This window comes from Macrotis lagotis, chromosome 1, assembly GCF_037893015.1.
Source record: "Macrotis lagotis isolate mMagLag1 chromosome 1, bilby.v1.9.chrom.fasta, whole genome shotgun sequence".
Classification (NCBI taxonomy): domain Eukaryota; kingdom Metazoa; phylum Chordata; class Mammalia; order Peramelemorphia; family Peramelidae; genus Macrotis; species Macrotis lagotis.
Window position 1 is genome coordinate 60,369,828 of NC_133658.1, and position 13,073 is coordinate 60,382,900.

The following is a 13,073-nucleotide window of genomic DNA, read 5'->3' on the forward strand; positions in this document are numbered from 1 at the left end:
TTTAAGTATTTCTGTGGTTACCTGAAGCTAAAAGAAAGAGTAAAAACAGTTGGAAATCACTGATCCACTAAGAGGGATTAGTAGCAGCAGCAGCCATATCAACAACATAAATTGCCATGACAGGATGAGCAGTAATGAAAGCTATAGGAGCATGAGAGGTTACCTGGTGGATCAGGTTCCCCAAGAGTGGGTTAGTTTCACTTGAAGATAAGCAATTCAAGTGAGTAAAGGGTGAGCTTTTAATGAGTACATATGGAAATATAGGTGGGAAGGGAGATAGATCAGAGAGCAGAGTTGAGATAATGAGAGATATGTTAATGAGAGGCAATAGCTCAAAGGCTTAATCCTTTCAGTTTAGAGCAGGGATCCATTGTTTTATTGATAGGGGCTTGTCCTTGCCAGGGAAGGGCAAGATTCTTTACTAAAAGCTCCCTGACCTCATCTTTAACTTGAACTATGGAATAGGGAGTAGGGGCTTATATTGCCTTGAATAAAGTTAAATGCATGATCAGTGCAGAGGGAACAGATTAATTATAAAATATATTTTTCTGTTTTATTTTTTCTCTACTTCAAAAGTACATTGTGGATTAGTACCCACTTAAAGCCTCAGCTCATGAGCCCCCACCAATGTGTTTATTTTTATCAGCTAGTCTGAAGATATATTCAGACCAAAAGATAATTACTCCAAAAGAGTAACCAATAAAGTGACAATAAAAATCCTTCCATCTACACATGAGGTACACCATCCCATAGATTGTCACATTACCAATGTAAGATATACAGAATAGTGGCCTCCAGGAGATTACAATCAAATGCAAATGTGGTATGGGGAACAAATGTGGCCAGAAAAACTCAACACATCAGTGCTGCAAGGTTCTATTCTTTGATAATTTTTAATGGGTGTATTACTTCTGATAGGTATTTTGGTTCAGCTAAGCCCTCTCACTGCTGGTTGCATGTCTTAGCTGAGTGTTCCCATTGGTGTCATTGTCATTGAATTTCTCTTTGTCATCTTCTCTAGTTCAGCTCTTTAGGGTCACCTGCTAGGGTTTTGGCTCCCATTTTTAAAGTGAGGTAATAAGAAAACTTTCCACTGACAAAAATAACAACTTTTTAGTCTGAAACTGAGAATATGAAGAGTTACTTGAAGAAAAGCAACTACAATGCCTCAGACTTTTTTTTTGTATTCTTTTTTGTCTATTATATTTGGCTTTTATGAAAATTCTGAGATTCCAAATAACTATCTGATTTAGAGAGACAAATTCTTTGCAGCTTCCATTTAATCCTTGTGAGTATAATGTGCCCACAAAACCTAAAATGAGAACTATGATCAAAAACATTCACAGAAGCTATGTGGAAGCAAAGCTCTAAAGTCCACTTCATGCCTAAGATCCTCTCCAAATTTGCCAGATTAATTTTCATAATGTTCTACTTTTTATCATGTTATACCTCCTATTCAATAAGTTTTAATTATTCTTAATTGACTATAGAATAGTCAGAACTCCTTAGTCTAGCATTTAAAACTCTCAACAATTGTGTTTCAACCTAATTTTCTATCCTTATCTCCCATTATTTCTCTGTCCATGCCATGTGATAGAGCTAAACTAGACTGCAGCTTTGCTAACATCATATCCCTCTCCCCCCATCTCCTTTTCTTTGGTTGTCTGGATTCCACTCATCCCTAAAAAAAAAAAAAAAAAAAATAGAAAAAGCTTCCCCCAGGAAACCTTTTATCAAATGATTGGATACAAAAACAAAACAATCATAAAAGCTATCTTGGGCTGCATTAAGAGGGCCATTGCTTCCAGGATTAGGGAGGTGATAGTTCTATTATATTCTCCCCTCATTACATTTCATCTGGAGTGTGATGGCTAGTGTTAAAGTCTAGATCAAAATTAATATTCATTGGGCTCACTGAACCCAGATCAAGAAGATCATTGAGAAATTGGAAAGTGTGCAGAGAAGGGGCAACCAGGATAGTGAAGGTCATGAGTCAAAGTCATGAGGAACAGTTAAGGAATCTTTAGCCTGGAGAAGAGAAAGCTCAGGGGTAAAATGTGTCTTCAAGATGGCCATTCTGTGAAGGAGGAATGAGATTGCCTCTGTTTGGCCTTAGAAGAACCAGGAGCAAAGGCTAGAACCTGAAAAAGTCACTGTAAGGAAGGGGCCCTCCCAGTTGGAGCTGTCCAAAAGCAGATGTCTCAAGAGGTGCTGAATTCCCTTTTCTTAATCATCAATAAAGCAGAGGCTAGTGACCACTTACTGAAATATCATGAGAATTACTTTCATATATAGGATGGGCTAGATAGCCATGGAACCCCTTACAATGATTCTACAAGTATGCAAAGAAAGTTGAGTAAGCACATAAGAATTTAATTAAAGTGTTATATGCTTTTCTCTTAAAATACACTGAAAAAAAGTCAATTTTCCTATCCACTTATCTCCACAACATTAGTTAAAATATAATTCCTCCACTTAGATCCCAACTACCCTACTGCCCTGGGAAGATTTGTCATTCTTCACTAAACTTTATATTTCCTCCAACACTAAGTACAATGGCCTGCACATGTCAATTTATCTCCCTGGGTCTCAGTTTCTTCATCTGTAAAAAGAATGAACTGGCCTAGGTAGCCTCTGAGGTTCCTTCAGACTTATGTCCAAAGTTCTTCCTAGTTCTGATATTTTATGTTCTATGCTAGAAGTATCTGAATGCACAGGGTGTTTGTTCTTGAAATCAGAAAGACCTAAGTTCAATTATGACCCTGGGCAATCAACTTCTGCCTACTCAGCTGTCTTATCTGTAAAATGGAAATTATTTCCTCTGAGGATTATTGTGAAGATCAAATAAAGTAATATTTGCACAGTATTTTGCAAAACTTAAAATGCTCTAGAAAAAGCTAATTATTATTACTTTGTCCTAAGAACCTACCCAGGCACTGGATCTGAACTCTCTTCTTCATGAATTCAAATCCTACCACAGACACCATCTGTGTGAGTCTAGGCAAGTCAAATCATAGTGTTTGCTTCAGCTTATTCATCTTAAAATGAGCTGGAGAAGGAAGTGACAAACTAGTATCTTTGCCAAGAAAAATCAAAGTCAAGATACAGCTGAAGCAACTGAGCAACAAGAAGTTGCTCATATGCTCTAAGAGTTCTTTCAGCTCTCATGACCATGAGCCCCCTTTTCCTTTCCTTGGAGAATAATTTTTTCCCTCACCACCATATTGTGAGACCTCCTACACCTTCCTTCACCCTCCCTACATTACAATACTTCCCAATACAGAGCAGCCTAAGATGAGAAGGCAAACCAGAGGAGTGAATTCCCTTGGTGCCAGAAACAGGAGGTCTATTAGAATGTTCCTGCTCATCTGTCATATGTCAGAGACTGCTTGAATCTAGGACTTTCTGGCTTTCAGTCCAGCCTTATCCACCAGGACAAAAAATGAAGTCTAAATACTTATCTTTTAGCTACCATAAATAAGACCCAGGCAGAGAGGAAGTAAAAAAGATAAATAGAATAAAAGCAAGCTTCTGTGGATCTTTCTAAAGAACTTTGTATCAGATCTGAATGAGAGCCAGTTAATTCCAGAGCCTTGTCTTTGCCCTTAAACTTCTGCCTTTGGAAAATCTTTGAAAGATGTCAAGAACTAGTAAGTAGGTCCCCTTGACCTACAAAATCCTACCTTCTATTCACCCTCCTCAAGGTCATATCTTTACCTTCTACCTTATATGAGGTAGGTCTCCTAGATCTCCTAGGACCTCATCACCTGCTCTAACTTAGACCTTGAGGGAGGATTTTGAATAATCTTGCAATCTGCCACTCACTCAACAAATTTCTCACCATCCATCAAGATCCAACTTTTTTTTTTTTTGCAAGGCAAATGGAGTTAAGTGGCTTGCCCAAGACCACACAGCTAGGTAATTATTAAGTGTCTGAGACCGGATTTGAACCCAGGTACTACTGGCTCCAAGGCCGGTGTTTTATCCACTACGCCACCTAGCTGCCCCCAAGATCCAACTTCTTCAGCAACTCTACCTGAATTCATTCCTCAGTAATTAGAACACTCTTTTCATCTCATACTCTCCCCATCCCAATGATTCTAAGCTTCTGGCCATCATTGTACAAATCTCATTCTCATCTCCCAGGCTTTCTCCTAACCCCTGTTCCCCTCAAATCTCCCCTCACATTGTGCCATTCCAAATTATTCTTTTCATGGTGTCTCTTAATGCCTACTCTATAATTAATATGATTGAAGTTTTTCCTTTCTCACTCCCATCTTTTGGATTTCTTTGATACCTGTTTCCCTCCTGAGGATACAGCATCTCTGGTCACCCTTTAGAACACTGATTGTACTCTCCATCATCATTTCCAGAGTCTCCCTCTTTCAAATCAACATTCAGTATATTCTCCTCCTTTGAGATATATTCAATCCAAATTTATCACCCAGTCAAGATTCTAGTAGCCATTATCTACTGACCCTCGGGATATTTTCTTGCCTTTCCTAGTTCAAAAGTTATTTTTCTCCATTCTAATTCCTGCCCTCACAGTAGGGAATTTCAATGTCCATTTTAATACTCCTCCAAATACTCTTAGCTTCTCAGTTCTTCAATCTATTTAATTCCCACCATCCATAGTCCATTCTACTTCAGCTACAAACAGAGATGGTTAAACTCTTGATCTTACTGTTATCTATAAATCATTGCACTTCCATATTCATTAATTCTAAAATTCCTTTATGTTTTATAATCTTTTATCATTCCATATTTTCTCCACCTTATAACCCTTAATATTGTTCTTAATTCTTACCATGATCCTCAGTCCCTCCATACCTCAGATTTTTTCTCAAGCCCTTACCCCTACACTTGCTACATTCTCTTTCCTTTCTGAACTCTGTGAATCAGTTCAAATCTAGTCTTTTTTTTTTTAGGTTTTTTCAAGGCAAACAGGGTTAAGTGGCTTGCCCAAGGCCACACAGCTAGGTAATTATTAAGTGTCTGAGGCCAGATTTGAACCCAGGAATTCCTGACTCCAGGGCCGGTGCTTTATTCACTGCGCTACCTAGCTGCCCCTAAATCTAGTCTTTCTGTCAAAGCTCTTACTTCCTAGCCAAATCCCAATCTTGTATTATTCCCACCATTCATCTCCTTTGTCCCTATTTATCTACTACTCAATAAAACTGGAAAAGGTAATGAAACCAGTCAGACTGGATTCACAAAACTTTATGTTACATATTCTCAACTGGGTTCTTACTGCTATATGGTAATCTTTTTACACACATCCCCTGTTAACTCACTATACCCCACTCACCACAGCAACTTTTCCAAACTTTTAAGTCATTCCTCAAGCCCCCAATGACCAGTTTCCCCATCTTCTATCCTCTCAGCTGAGAACCTTGCCTAGGCAAATAAAATTATTTGTCAAGATCTGCTACTTCTTCTAATCTCATTATTTCACATCACTCAAATATCTTCCCCACAGTGTCCCATAATGAACTGGCCCATTTCCTTGCCAAGGCCAACTCCTCTACTGCACAAGTGATCCCTTCCCAATCTGCTTTCTCCAACAAATTATCTCCTCTATTCTGTCTCCTGGCTTCTTCCTTATTACTTTTAAATAAACAAATTATGTCACCTCATCCTCAAAAAAATCCTCACTTCATCTGTCTACCCCTACCAATTATGCTCCTTTATCTCTTTTTCCTTCATGACTAAGCTCCTTGAGAAGGTGGTCTACCACTGATGTTTCCATTTCCTCTTATCTCACTCTCCTCATCATCTCTACAATCTAACCTTCCCACTCTACTGAACCTGCTCTCTCAAAAGTTACCAGTAATCTCTTATGGCTCTTGCTCAGACTTTATCCTTCTTGATCTCTCTGCAACCTGCAATCAGATCAGTCATCCATGATGACATTCCTTCTTTTCTGCTGAAGGTATATATTACAAGATCATAGGATCACAAGAATAAAGGGTCCTCAGAAGGCATCTAGCCTAGCCTCCTCACATTACAGATGAGGAAACTCATGTAGTAAGTAAGAGTCAGAGGTAGGATCTGACCCAGATCTTCTGACTACTGAGTTAGTGGTCTTTCAATGTACTTCTCTTTTACTTTGTTTCTATTCAGTCATGTACAATTCTTCATGACACCATTTGGGGTTTTGTTGGCAAAGCTATTGGAATGATTTTCCATTTCCTTCTCCATCTCATTTGAGAGCCATCCCAGTAATGGTGATAGGGGTTTACATTCCAACGAATGAAGTCAAGATATGAAAACGGTGTTTTAAACCCAACTGATATGGACTAGTAGGAAGTATTTGACCTGGGAACTAGAAAATTTGGGTACTAGATTTAGGTCTAGACCTATATATTTATCCACTCTAGGGCTTTCATTCAGCAAATCACTTAAACCCTCTCTGGTCTCAGTCCCCAGTTGGAAAATTCAGTAATTGAACTGGATGACATCATAGGGAAATAACAGGAAAAAGACCACCAATCTAGGGGTGGGGAGAGGAGAAGTGGGATAGGATTTTTTGCTTTTTTTAATCAAAATATACTCATGATTTCAAATCACATCTGTAAGTGGCAAATACAATTTGGAAAAGATTAAGAGAAGAAAGTCTGAGGCATGGCAATTATGATCGAACAGGATTATGTCTATTTGCACCCTCAGAATGATGGACCAACCTCATATCCTGGTACCTGCCATACCAGTAACAAGAAACAGTCTCAACAATTCTGAATCTGAAATTTTTTTTAGCGATAGCTAGAAATGTTCACATCATTTTCAGTAGTTAAAAATTGATCAGTTTATGTCACTTTGATATAGGGTCACTGAGATTGTCACAGTAGTCTGAGATGAAGTCATTGTTCTTTTTTTCTCTCAAGTATGATTCCCCCCATGCCTCATTGTCAGTCTGAAATCATCCCAAACTTCCAGCATAGTATATTCATTTATTTGTCCTTGACTGATTTCAAGAGGATGTTTCAAAAAATAGGATGGTTTCAAAGTTTACTGTCCCTTGGAGTATCCATTGTTTGTTCAATACTAGAAACCTTATCAATCTAATGATGAATCTCTGATTCAAGTATTTAAAGAAAGTCCAAGGACAAACTGATCATTAGATGATAATGAAAAGGACTCTAGACATAGAACAAGAGGTCCCAGGTTTAGATTCTATCTCTCTCACTGTACCCTTCATTATGGCACTTAATTTTTCTAGACCTTAGCTCTCTGAACCCTCTTTCAAATCTGTCTCTGGTTCTTATCTGTGTGACCCTGAGCAAGTTGTCTAACCTCCCTCTGACTTAGTTTCCTCATCTGCAAAATGAGAGAACTGGACCAGAGGACTTCTTAGGTCTCTTCCAGATCTAATAATAACAGATAATACACAATACTTACCATGTCACAGGAACTCATTTGATCCTCACAACAACCTGTAATTATTCTCATTTGAAGAAACTGAGGAAGAAAAAGTGAAAGATTTACACATCTAATAAGAGTCTAAGGCAACATTTGAAATCAGATCTTCCTGACACTAGATCTGGTATTTACCACACCACTATAGAATGTAGTATATCTTCCAACTCTAAAAATAGGGGTATTTTCAATACCTATAATCAGCAAGCTGGTAGGAGGAAAATTGTCTTATAAACTTTAGCCATGTGAACCACACGTTCAATCACTTCAGTAGCATAATGGAAAGAATGACCATTGATCAGAGACTTTAGGTTCAAATATCTACTCCACATCTGAATGACTTTGATTTAGTGATATAAACTCCAGGGGACTGACTCACAGGGTCTAATTTGTGAAATGGAGGGGCTTGGATGAGGTGACTTCAAAGGTTGATGCTCAATTCTTTAGTCTCTTCCTAAGAATCAGTTTCCTTATCTGTGAAATGGAGATAACAATCCTCAAGCCTCAAGACTTCTCAAAGACTTTGATAGGGAAGCCCTTAGGGACCTGGGATAAGTTTGAGTTCTTTGTGCTGCTGTGATAATGAAAATAATGTGTGTCTTTTGTAGGCATCTCAGGATCTACCCTGTCTAACCTTCTTAGGGCCTCAAAAAGTCCCATCTGAGTTCATTTTTTGTTCTCTATGCTTGTCCAACCAGGCTAAAGGGGTCTGCTGTGTTCCCTAGTATTAGTGATATGGGCTTCTTGTGATGATTAAAAGAGATGATGATGATGATGATGATGATGATGATGATGATGGATTGGAGGGGGGGAGAAAGGGAGGAGGTTGGTGGTGAGAAGAGTAGAGAATATGCATTTTATTAAATGTAATGCTATATTTCTTCAGTCCCAAGAGAATTGCATAAACTACTTTAATCTCATCCTTACCTGGGCGAGCTTACTCATACTGCCATTTGCTGAGGTATAGTTAAGCAATTCCCATTGATCTCTATTCTTCACCCCCTTTAGCTTGGGTCAAGTAATGTCTTCAGGATTCCCAGATGACCAAGAATATTTTCCCAGCATGTCACACAGCAGCAACCAATGTTTAAAAAACAATTCTAGATAAGGGGAAAGATCTCAATCTCTTAGCAAAACATCCTAGTCACAAGCTGCTTGCCCTCCACTTGGCATTGTTATTTTTGACATATCACAGATTTTTAGGCCTGGGATAAGACCACAAATGCCACTAGTCCTGTCCTCTCATTTCACACCAAAGTTAACTGAACTCAGAAAAGGGAAAGTAACTTAACCAAAGTCACATATCAGGACAACAGATTTTGAATCTCTGCCTCCTGGCTCCAAATTTAGCTTTCTCTGTATACCTGTGTCTTACCAATGTGAACTTCTTGCATGGGAAGGTTGATTCTAATTGATCTTATTCATGGAGTTTTGCCCATAGTAAGGGTTTAATAATTGTTGGATCAATGAATATTGGGGTGAGGGAAGAGGGGGAAAGTTGATCTTTGGTCTCTCATCTAATCCTGGAGTATCTTACTCCTTCATGCCAACACTTGAAAGTAGAAATAGTGACAATTCACATTTTCCTAATAACTTTAATAAATAGAGTGTATAGTGAAGGAAGCTGAGATTCAGAGAGTTAAGCTGGGCATGGTTAGAACTGCTACTCTACCATTGTGAATTTGGAGAAGTCTTTGGTTATTCCTTTGACCACAATGTCAAGTCTTTCTGACATTTAAAAGTAACAGCTCAGGGAGGCAACTGTCAGTCAGTAAACAAACATTTATGATAACCAGAATACTTTCCAGCCACAAAGCATTTTGTTTTCAGATACTAGGATATCAGATTATTTATCTGACTGAAATTATAAAGACTCCTCTGTCTGTAAGCCACATGAGGAGGGCAGTTGTCTTTTCTTTAACTTTCTTTTCTCTAAAGATTCATAGAAAGTTGTCAGTTAAAAAGATCCTTAGCACATAGGATGTCAGAGCTGGGAGGGACTTTAGAAGAATATCAGAGCTGGAAGGGACATTAAGTCATGGTATGTCAGAACTGGGAAGAACCTTAGAACAGAAAATATTCAGAGCTGAGAGGGAATTTAGGACCTAGAATGTCAGAGCCAAAAAGACCATTAGAACACAGAATGTCAGAGTTTGAAAGGACATTAGAACAGAATGTCAGAGCTGGAGGACCTCTGAGCACAGAATGTCAGACCTAGAAAGGTTTACCTTAGAATATGGAATGTCAGAGTCAGGAGAAACTTTAGAATACAGAACGTCAAAGCTAGAAGGGACCTGAGAATACAGAACGTCAGAGCTGGAAGGTACCTTAGAATGCAGAATGTCAGAGCAGGAAGTGACTTTTGAGCACAAAATGTTGGAGTTGGAGAACCTTAGACACAGATTATCAGACCTGGAAATGCCCTTAGAGCACAGAATGTCAGAGTTGGGAAAGACCTTAGAGACCCCAAGAAGGGAAGTGACATGAGAAGGCTGAGTAGGTCATTCATCACACAACCAGCAGTAGAAGTGACTCCACACGGGGAGGGATCCCAGTCCCACTGATCTGCCTTTTTGCTGTGTCTATTCTTTTCTCCCCTTCCCCATCCTCCCACAGGGTGAATGCTCTCAGAAGTGCTATTCCATTTTCATCATAGAGAGTATCTGCGTTGCTTGGTTCTCCCTGGAGTTCTGCCTGCGGTTTATCCAGGCCAGGAACAAGTGCCAGTTCTTCCAGGGCCCCCTGAACATCATTGACATCATGGCTATTTCCCCTTACTATGTGTCACTCTTTGTATCGGATGAAACCCAAGGAAAGAGTGAGAAGTCCAGTGGCAACAACTACTTGGAGAAGGTGGGCCTGGTGTTACGGATCCTGCGAGCTTTGCGTATCCTGTACGTGATGCGACTTGCCAGGCACTCCCTGGGCCTACAGACCCTCGGTCTCACTGTACGCCGATGTACCCGGGAATTTGGCCTTCTCCTGCTTTTCCTATGTGTCGCTGTCACCCTTTTCTCTCCCTTGGTCTATGTTGCAGAAAATGAATCAGGGAGGGTGCTTGAGTTTACCAGCATACCGGCTTCCTACTGGTGGGCTATCATCTCCATGACCACTGTGGGCTATGGGGACATGGTACCCCGGAGTGTCCCAGGACAAGTGGTTGCACTGAGCAGCATCCTGAGTGGGATATTGATCATGGCATTTCCAGCAACATCCATCTTTCACACTTTTTCTCATTCTTATCTAGAACTGAAAAAGGAGCAAGAGAGGCTACAGGCCCGTCTCAGTCGCATACAGAATACCAATCCATCCAACGAGCCTGGCCTTCAGGAAACGGACAACTTGCTCTGAGAAGGAATATTCTTGCCTATCAAATACCTCTGACTCTGAAACTTTCGTGGAGGGATCGATAAAGGGAGGAAATGGATTCATAGAGTGTTCCATGTGGAAAAGGCTGAGAAGATGCATTAACTAGTTCAGCCATTTTCATTTTATAAGTGAAAATGAGCCTCAGAAAGAGAACAAGAGCCACCCAGGATCAACCAGCAAGCTAGAGAGAGATCCGAATTGAGTCAAGGCTCTTCCTTCCCAGCTCACTTCAGTTCCAGCCAATCATAACTAGCTGAAGCTTACTTGCTCTCCTTCCTGAAGGTCCTATGGAGCCCATCCAAATCTTAATACCAGAGGTTAGGCTCTGATCCATGACCTTCTCCAGAGCCCATGGCTACAAAGATGGACTTGTAGCAGATGGGACCCACTTTGATGAATTAAATTGTGCTCATTTACTTCCCTTTGATGGCCTAGGCCTTTCTTACCTTTCTGAGTCTATATTTGCTCACCTATAAAATAAGCATCACAAATTATGATCCCTGCTTTAGAGTTTTATTTTAGGGTAAATGTTTTATAGTCCTTAAAATGTTAAAGAAATATGAATTCTTATTATTCCCATACTCATCATGAATTTCCTATGGACCTGAGTGTCCTTGGTCCTTAAAAATGGAGAGCGAGAGAAAGCTATGTTTACCTTAACTCTTCTTCATAAGCCATACCCCCATAGGTATCTAAAAGTGAGGAAACTTCCCAATTTCTTTGGCTCACACTCTTACTCAGAATTCTAGAGGTTCTACCACATCAAATCATAGGATAAATAGCATCCTCCCAAAGACTCTTTCCCTTTGTTATTGTTCAGCTGTTTCAGTCATGTCTGACTCTTTATGCCCTAGTTGAGGTTTTCTTGGCAGAGATCCTAAAATGGTTTCCCATTTCCTTCTCCAGCTCTTTTTATAGATGAAGAAACTGAGGCAAGCAATGTGAAGTGACTTAACCAGGTTCACACAGCTAAGAAATGTCTGAGGACAGATTTGAACTCATTAGAAAGTCATGAGAAAAGGAAGTCATTAGAAAACTCGAGCTTGTGATTTTTGTGGGTTTAGTTGAGCATCAGTCTCAAGCAATTCCTTGAAAAAATCTATTAAATTTTAATTATGAGTTATTGTCCATAATACTCCTGTTTACTTGTTATAAACATTTTATGCTTTTCAAAGCATTTTCATGGATATTGTCTTATCTGATACTCACAACAAACTTACAAAATAGGCAAGGCATATATATTTCCCAGGTGACAAACAAGGAAACTGAGGTTCAGAGAGATTTACCCAATTCCACACAGCAAGTTAGGGTCAGAATGAGGGCTAAAAGCCAGATAGTTGGACTCCTACTTCAATTTTCTCATTGTTATTCATGTTTTCTGGGATCACAGAATTACAGAAGTATATTGAACCCAGAAGTCTTTTCTTCCAACCCTATCCTTTTACAGAGAAAAAAACTGAGCTACACCTCTCGTATTATACCCACCCAGGTCACTCAGGATTTAAACTCAGACCTTCAGGATCTGAAACCATATCTTTTTTCCCATATTACTGTACCTCTCTCATTTAATAAGTAAATCTTTATATCCTGATCCAGCCCCTTCATTTTATACACTGAGCTATGTAGCCGCCCTAGGTACCTTCCTAGAGAGGGAGACAAAAGAGCTGATGAAGTACTAGTGACAAAGCCAGCACTAGGATTCATATTCTCTAAATTCTAAACTCAATTCTTATTCCATCCCATTATATGGCCTCTCTAAATGTTCTTATGCAAAAAATTATTTTTAAAAAGTTATTTGCTATTAGAAATCCTGAAAAACAATAAAATCTCCAATTGTGTGAATATATTAGCAAAACTCTTAATTAAATCTCAATTTAATTCAGTTCAATTTCAATACACCTAATGTTTTAACATAAAAAAACAAATTGAGGCTCTCTGCTAATTTCAAGTAGAAAATTAGACTCAGTTGGTGAAACAAAGCTTAATTAAATTGTCTATTTTTTTCATTACACTAACTTCCCAAGAGAATTTTATAAGCTATTACATTGTCAACATTCCTGTCAAGTACTTTTTTCACTATAATTGGCCAATGCAAGGCCATGTGATTCCCCAGTCAGAGAGATGGGTGTGTATGCATATAAATATATGTGTGTTTATACATATGCATAAATGAATGTCCTATGGGTTAAGTAATATTGCTAGGGCCAATGTTAGAAAAGTTCTAGATAAGAATAAACTGCTTCCATATTGAAGAAGAAAACCCCAGAGAGGTAGGGAATAAGGGAGGA

The 13,073-nt window shown here is 39.1% G+C and overlaps 1 protein-coding gene across 1 annotated transcript in view; it reads left to right on the forward strand.

Moving 5' to 3' along the window:
• KCNG4 (potassium voltage-gated channel modifier subfamily G member 4) overlaps window positions 1–11,313 on the forward strand; it is a 37,901-nt gene extending 26,588 nt beyond the window's left edge. Inside the window, exon 3 of the mRNA XM_074201968.1 lies at window positions 10,033–11,313. Within this exon, the coding sequence (XP_074058069.1) occupies window positions 10,033–10,767 (735 nt within the window). The 3' untranslated portion in view covers window positions 10,768–11,313. The remainder of the gene's footprint in view (window positions 1–10,032) is intronic.
• Window positions 11,314–13,073: the final 1,760 nt, after the last annotated feature.